This window comes from Chlorocebus sabaeus, chromosome 26 (genome assembly GCF_047675955.1).
Source record: "Chlorocebus sabaeus isolate Y175 chromosome 26, mChlSab1.0.hap1, whole genome shotgun sequence".
Lineage (NCBI taxonomy): Eukaryota > Metazoa > Chordata > Mammalia > Primates > Cercopithecidae > Chlorocebus > Chlorocebus sabaeus.
Genome location: NC_132929.1, coordinates 51,621,931 through 51,629,811, shown reverse-complemented (window position 1 = coordinate 51,629,811; position 7,881 = coordinate 51,621,931). Strand labels below are relative to the sequence as shown.

The 7,881-nt window shown below is 55.1% G+C and overlaps 1 protein-coding gene across 2 annotated transcripts; it reads right to left on the bottom strand.

Moving 5' to 3' along the window:
* Nucleotides 1-2,560: 2,560 nt before the first annotated feature.
* On the bottom strand, nucleotides 2,561-6,927 carry CIMAP1C (ciliary microtubule associated protein 1C). Of its 2 annotated transcripts, none has more exons than XM_008015824.3 (4): nucleotides 6,652-6,927; nucleotides 5,751-5,861; nucleotides 4,822-4,935; nucleotides 2,561-4,043 (listed from the first exon to the last, which is right to left on the bottom strand). In XM_008015824.3, the coding sequence occupies exons 1-4, from the start codon at nucleotides 6,767-6,769 to the stop codon at nucleotides 3,562-3,564; spliced, it is 825 nt and encodes a 274-aa protein (XP_008014015.2). In that variant the 5' UTR covers nucleotides 6,770-6,927; the 3' UTR covers nucleotides 2,561-3,561. The 2 variants fall into 2 exon arrangements, with proteins under 2 accessions (XP_008014015.2, XP_072868444.1); XM_073012343.1 differs by having other exon boundaries at nucleotides 6,489-6,751.
* Nucleotides 6,928-7,881: the final 954 nt, after the last annotated feature.

Below are 7,881 nucleotides of genomic sequence, written 5' to 3'. Positions count from 1 at the left end.
CCCAGCCAGAGCCTGGCACAGGGCAGGAGCTTAGCAAACGCTTGTTGAATGAATGAATGCACGGATGGGGGCTTTGTGTGTGATCAAGTGCCAGGCTCTGGGCTCTAGTGACCTGAAGATACGGATTCAAGTCCTACAAGGATCAAACCAGGGCTTCCTGCAAGGTCAAGCGAGAACCCCCTGAGTTGTTCAGAAGGGGCCACGCCGCACTCAGCCAGACCCGGGAGGCCGTGCCTGACCTTCTGCAGGTCACCTCTCTGGGGGCTCTACCACAGGAAAGGCAGCGTCAAGCGATGGGACTGCTTCATCCAGAGGTCGATCCCAAGCTAAATGACCCTGTCTTTTTGCAGACCGAGGCACAAGGGAGGCCCCATTCATCTTCCCTGGAGTTGGCATCCCTCTGATGGTGGGGCCATCTCTCATCTGAACATCTTCACCCCCCAGATATTCCTTCCGAACCCTCCATCCTCCTCCTCCCCTTCCCTTGGGACCATAAACCCACCCCAAGAGTGAGTCCTAGTTCCAGGGCCAGCTCCCAATCCTGCCCCTGTCTGGTGGCAGCTGGGGCCAGGCCGAAGGTCTGTCCTAGACTGAGCCATAAAGGCAAAAGTAATACTTAGTCCTAATAGAAGTAAAGCACTTCACCCCCGACGAGCCCTGGTCCTGGTCACACACGAAACCTAGACCTTTATTTAGAGATGGGCCACTAATCTGTCACGTGGGCTGGGCATGGTGGCTCAAGCCTGTAATCCTACTTTGGGAGGCCCAAGCAGGAGGATCACTTGAGGCCATGAGTTTGAGACCAGCCTGGGCAACATAGCAAGACCACGTCTCTACAAAAAAAATTAAAAATTAATCAGGTGTGGTGGCGTGTGCCTGTAGTCCCAGCTACTGCAGTGAGCCAAGATTGTGCCATTGCACTCTGGCCTGGGCAACAGAGCAAGATCCTATCTCAATAATAATAATAGTAATAACAATTGTCATATGGCCAAAGTTTTTCCAGGCTCTGAGCGCCAGCTTCCTCATCTTTCCAACAGAGGGCCTTCACCTGGGCTAAGTGTTAAGTCAGAAAACTCCTATTCAGAGGTTGGCCTGCAGTTCCCTGACCTGGTAATGCCGGGGAGCATTGGCTGCTGTCACCTGCCAGCTCCCAACCCACCCAACACTTACAGACCAAGCATCACTAATTTTTGCAGCTGCCGTGATAAATGGCACTGTCGGCAAAATGACGGAGTCTTCGCTCTGTCACCCAGGCTGGAGTGCAGTGGCGCGATCTTGGCTCACTGCAACCTCTGCCTCCCGGGTTCTCACCATTCTCCTGCCTCAGCCTCCCGAGTAGCTGAGACTACAGGCGCCTGCCACCACGCCCAGCTAATTTTTTGTGTTTTTTAGTAGAGGCGGGGTTTCACCATGTTAACCAGGATAGTCTTGATCTCCTGACCTTATGATCCACCTGCCTCGGCCTCCCAAAGTGCTGGGATTACAGGTGTGAGCCACCGCGCCCGGCCAAAATGACATCTTTCTAATCTGCTACAAGACAGATGGATCCCCGAGTTCCTGCAGCCTCCCGAGAGCCAGCCCAGGCCAGCCTTGTTGAGAGGCCCAGACGCAAAGCCCAGGGCCTGGGGGTGGGTGAGATAGAGAGGGGACCTCAGGGCCCAGAGTCAAGGACATCCCTAGTGGGGTTTACCACAGGCTCTTTTCTAAATATTTAGTTGTATGTGTGCTTCTAAAATTATTCCAAATAATATTATATCCTCTGTTCCTTTCTGTCCAAAGTTAGGTCTTCAATTCAATTTTCTTTTCTTTTCTTTTCTTTTTTTTTAAACAGGGTCTTGCTCTGTCACCCAAGCTGGAGTGCAGTGGCACAATCACAGCTCACTGCAGCCTCGACCTCCTGGGCTCAAGCTATCCTCCCACCTCAGCCTCCTGAGTAGCTGGGACTATAGGTGCCTGCTACCATGCCCGGCTAATCTTTGTATTTTTTTGTAGACACAGGGTCTCGCCATGTTATCCAGGCTGGTCTTGAACTCCTGACCTCAAACGATCTGCTTGCCTTGGCCTCTCAAAGTGCTGGGATTTCAGGTGTGGGCCACTGCACCCAGCCTCAATTTTTGCTTTAAATTAAAACCTGGAAATTGTTCAAGTTTATAAGGATGAGCCATTAGACACTGGTTCTGAGGCGGTGCTCTCTTCCCGTCTCCCTCTGCTCTGCGGAACGGCCTGCCTCTGCCTGAGCCATCGGGTCTGGGGGCTCTTCTCACCACCCCTACCTCACTTCCACTCCATGGCTCCCACCCTCCCTCCCCACCCCTCCGCTGACCTCAGCCACATCCCCTCCATGCCTCTCGCTGGCCTGGGGCTGCCAGGTCAGAGTAGAACTCCCCTCACACCTTCCTGTGTCCAGGAGTAGAGGTGAATTGAGGCTCTGGATGCCAAGAACGGAGGAAGGACAAATGTCGGCCCTAGAGACCCTCGCCTCCTCAAGACCAACAGGAGCTGGCGCCTGTCCGCCCAGCAGCAGCAAAGCCAGAGCAGGTGGGGGCCTGGGTGGGTGGGCACAGGCCTGGGCTTGAAGATTGAGGCAACGCTGCCCTCTCCTGGCTAATTCATGGCTGCTCCTCTGACAGGCACTGCCCGGCTAAGCTGTTGAGGCTGGGGACATAGCAAGTGACTCCCCAAAAACAGCATGTGACAAGCTGACCCTTCCCAGGAGTCTGCCCGGCTGAGAGCTGCCTCCCGCTCTGCCCATCCTGTCCGAGCTTCTCTCACTGCCCAAAGCATCTTCCGGCCCTCACATGTTCAGGGCAAAGCCCGAGGCCCCTCCCAGCTGCCCACCATGTGGCCCCGGGTAGCAGCCCCACTCCTGCACCCCAGGCCCCTGCCGCTCTGCACCTCCCCAGTTCCCTGTCACTGCACCTGCATGCTTTGCTCTCACCTTCACCTCCACCTTCGCCCTCCCCAACACAGTCTCCTCTTGTCCTCTTAGGTCCCTCCCCAAGGAAACTCCTCTCCCAACTCCCAACCAGAGGGACCCCGCTCCTCTGCCCTCATCCCCACCTGCCCTGCCCCTGTCTCTGGGACTGTCCCCTGTCAGCACAGTCCCACAGTTCTGGAACTTGGGGGAACCTGGACCTCTTCCAGGCCTACCCACTGCACTGTCTAAAGGGCAATCCTGAGCCCAGAGAGAGGCAGGAGCTGCACAAGGCCACACAGACTGTTAGTGGCAGGACTGGAACACAGCTCTCCCGAGTCCCTGCCTGGGGCTCATTGGAGGACAGACGTCCTCCAATGGTGAACCAGAATGGAACTCTTCAAGGACAGGGACTGTACCATTCCTTCCAGTGTCCCCAGCCCCTCACCCAGAGCAGGACCCACAGGAAGCAACTGTGAATAGAAAAGGAGAAAACGAATACATGAAAATATATCTCTAATGCCTTCTGTGTGCCGGACGCTCAGCAGGCACCGGCTCTGCTACTAGAAATCTTGGTCAAATCACTCAATTTGGTGTAGAAAAATAATTTCTGGGAATGAGGGGCAGTGAGTGCCCCAGGAGGGGCCTCAGTCACGAACATCGATGACCAGTGGGCACAGGTGGAGTGAGTGCTTGATGCCCATGGTGAAAGCAGGGATGTGGGGCTTGTGCACAGTGACCTGCTGGACCTCGTGGGAGCCAGGGCCAGGCCGTGGTGTGAGGTCCAGAGGGTAAGCAAAGCGCTTGGCCATGCTGTAGGTGGGGCTGCGGTTCTGATAGGTGGATGGCTCAGGTCGGGCGTACCTGGTAGGTCCAGGGCCTCCTGCCACATCCTCCTTGTAGAACCAGTTCTTGTCCCTGGAGGCCAGACTGTAGCTGGGAGCAGCTCGGCTGACAGGGGTGTTGGGCCCCAGCAAGAGTGGCATCTGGTACTGGTTGGGGGCTGGGTTGGGGTCCATCACTCTGTATGGGCGCCGGTAGCCAAACGTGTACTGGGGAGCCCTACGTTCCCCCGGTGGGTGGATCTTCTCAAAGTAGTACTGGCAGGATGCGAGGGTGGGGTTCAGGCCTGAAAGGGAGTGGTGGGAAGGGAGGGCTCTCAGAGCAAGGAACAGACCTCATTCTCTGCTAGCCAACTGATGGTCCTGGTTATCCACTCTGACCTTAGGCTGACCACCTCAGCAGCAGGGCAGGGACAACCAAATGGTCACTTAGGCTGGGCGCGGTGGCTCACACCTGCAATCCCAGCACTTTGGGAGGCTGAGGCAGGCGGATCACAAGATCAGGAGTTCGAGACCAGCCTGACCAACATGGTGAAACCCCATCTCTACTAAAAATACAAAAATTAGCTGTGCATGGTGGTGTGCACCTGTAATCCCAGCTACTCAGGAGGCTGAGGCAGTAGAGTCACTTGAACCTGGAAGGCGGAGGTTGCAGTGAGCTGAGATGACACCACTTCACTCTAGCCTGGGCAACAGAGTGAGACTCAATCTCAAAAAAAAAAAAAAAAAAAAAAAAAAAGATGGCCACTTAGGCCATCCTGACATCAGGACACAGAAACATCCTGAGATCACTACAGTCTGTAAGTTCGTTTGCATGACAATATTGCATCCACAACAGGAGCCCCATGTCATCATAACATCACCCGGTGACATGCTGCATGTCATAACATTGACTTCAAGACATGGTGATGTCAGCATCGCAATGTCGGTGTCTTGCAGGGAGATACCGGCATCCAGACATTCCCAAGGAGAGAGTCTTGACCCTTTGCTCCTGCCCAGGTCCTAAGGGTACACTCCACCCCCCAACCTCCCAACCCCCAACATCTGTCCATAACCCCATCTTACGCAGGTTGGAGATGCGCTCCTCCATGGGGACCTGCGGGCCGCTGGACATTCCAAACCGAGTTACTTTGGGATCCAAGAGATAGCAAGGCCCAGGGCTGCTGTGGCCCATGTTCCCTGCAGGGCAACCAAGGAGAGGGCCTGGTCAGCCCCAAAGGCTGCCCCACTGAGCACCTGGCCCGCCTCCAGGCAAGATTTCCCTCCCACTTCAGATTCTGTGGCTCCTGGGTGTTTGGGGACTCTTGATTTCCTCATCTGTAAAATGGGACTTTTAACACATGACCTGATATTTTCAAGAACTTGCTCAGAGGAACAGTAAAATAACAGCTGCCCAGCAGCTTGGGCAACCACCCACCCAATCAGGGATTGGGGCCAAGAAGTAATAGCCCTGTGGCTGCTGTTGGCATTCAGAAAAGGCCTAGCCAGGCCAGAGGCTTCCCCTGCTGAGATGGCTGTTCTCCCCAGAGAAAAGCCTGACAGGCACCCCAGATCTCAGACCCCTAGGTGCATGCCACCACACCCTGCCCAGCAGCTTAGGTCATCTGTGGCCGCTGCTCCTGCCCTTCCAGGGGGTTCTAGGCCACCTGGGGAGCTCTGGGGGCCACCACTTCACCCCTGGCCCCCTAACTGTTCCTGCCTGGCCACATGGCAAGTCACCCTAGCAGAGCATGGCGACCGGAGCTGAAGGGCCCCAGCCAAAGGCCAGACAAAGGAGACTCTGCTGTGCCAGCTGGACAGCGCCAGGATCCCCTACAGGCTCGCCCATGGAGTTGCCCCACCCTCAATCCCTGCTGGCTTCCTCTGGACCCAGGGGGCCCCTTGAGTGTCCCACTCAGATTCCCAGTGGCTACAGAGAATGGCTCCATGTCTCTCCCCTCAACCTCCAACAACAGCTCCAACCCAAGGGAGATGACTGGGGTGGCGACGCTCACGTTTCTCTGAGTGCCGGCTATGCAGGGTATAAGCTGGTGCCTTGAACATGGAGATGTCATGATCTATGTAACCCGTGCAGGATGGCCGGAGGTACTTGGCGGGCCCCGGACCTGTAACGATGGACATGACAGTCCTCAACCTGGGCCCACCGGGTCAGAGGCAGGGGAAGCCCCAATACAGCGCACCATGGGAATACTGGGGGTCTTTGTTCTTGCTGCTATCGCACTGCCACAAACCCAGCATCCATCCAGCTGCTTCATTTGGGGGAAGGCAGTATTTCCAGATAAAATGCAGTTTCTCTTGGATAGACAATGCATAATAAGAAGCTAATAGTTACAGTTAATTGAGAACTTATTCTGCTCCAAGTTCTCCACTAGGCATCCGATATGGATTATTTCCGTTAAGCCTCCCAACAATGCTGTAAGGTAGATGCTCTTGTGTTTCCCATTTCACAGAATATTGAGGCTTAGAAATATCAATCTACCCACATATCACAAACTAGTAGTGTGAAGATTCTAAACAATCATCCAGTAGAACCCAAACCTTTAATCCCTGCACTAAACTACTCCCACTTAAAGTACTAATCAGTCATTACTAACATAGAAGAATTAGTGTCTGCTCTCCCTTGAGAGTAAAATTGAAGAGAAGTGAGGAAAGCTAAAGCTAGGACAAAGGCTCCTGTCTTTTTCCAAAGCGGGCCTCACTGCAGCCCCATGCTCCCCTCCTCCCGCACTCACTTGGACAATCCCAGCAGCCAACACTTCCCATGAGGGTCAGCTTGGAGGCTCAGGTCTTCCGAAAGGCTTCAAGGAAGTTGGAAGGGGCTTTGCAGGTCGCAGGCTGAAAGGAGTCCTGGCGACAGGGGAGGGGGCCCAAGCCCAGGGTGGGGATGGCTCTCACCTTTTATCATGGCCATGATGACAGGGGTCTGCTTGACCTCCTGCCGTGAGGGCAATGGCTCCTTTTCTCGCTGCTGTGCAAAGTACACAGAGCTCCTGGTCCCCTTGGGCGGTTTCATGGCTGGGGCTGGGGAGGGAGCAGCAGCAGCTACAGCAGGGTCTAAACAGCAGGCAAGGAGCTGGGGTAGCCCTGCCTGAGACACCCCACCTCCCACCCCAGACACTGAGGAAGTTGGGAAGGAAGACTGCTCTCGGGTTTGAGCAGCTGAGGCTGTCTGGGGCACAGCCAGCACAGGCCCCAGCAGGCTGGAGCTGGAGATGACGTCACGGCAGAACTTGGACTCTGAAACTCGGAGTGTTTATTTCCCCTGGTTGCCATGGCACCTGAACTGTGGCGTGGAAATTCTATGCTGGGAGCTTAGTTATAGAACCCTGACTATCCCACTGTCCCCCACCACCAACCAGGCCAAGTGGCCTGGGGGTCCCCAGGACTCTGGGTCAGGGAAGGGAAAGGGAGAGATGGCATTACATATCAGCCAGTGCTTCACTCCCAGTGGGTGCCCTAAGGTTGGGGAAAGGAATGGAAAAGGTGGATGGGTCATGGGTGAAGGGTTTGTGCAGCACACACAGCCCCCTGGGGGCTCTCTACCGCCTGCCTCTCCCACCTACCTCCCAGGCTCTGGACATGCCCTCCCTTCTGTCAAGTCTGTTTTTCCCTTGGCAAAAGACCAAGTCAATTATCACTAAGGTGTGACTGTCTGATAGATCCTCCCCAGAATCCTATCCCAGGGCGTGGTATCTTTAAAGATCCATGTCTAGCTCAATGGATACAAAAAGGAGTGGGAAGCAAATAAAGGAGGACAGAGGGGTGATGCTGAGCCCTCAAGGGGCTACTTCCTGTGCCTATGACCAAGAGCACTCCCTTGGCAGGGGAGCAATTGGAGTTGGGGGGCGGTATGAGAGGACACACGGAAGGGTAGGGAAGGCAGCCAGCCCCATCTGAGGGGTAGATGAGCCCCAGGCCTGAAAACGTGCTGGGAACCTCTTCATTCCTAAGAACCGAGGAGGCTTTGGGGGCCTGGAGCCTGTCACCTCCACTGGTTCGTAACTCAGACTGTGGATTTGACCTGAACCGGGTCAGTGGTGTCCATCTCAGGAACCAGATGACTGCTGGTTTTAGACAAGGTGTCTGTCATCACCCCAGTACGCAGTTAAGAAAACTTGAGGCCTG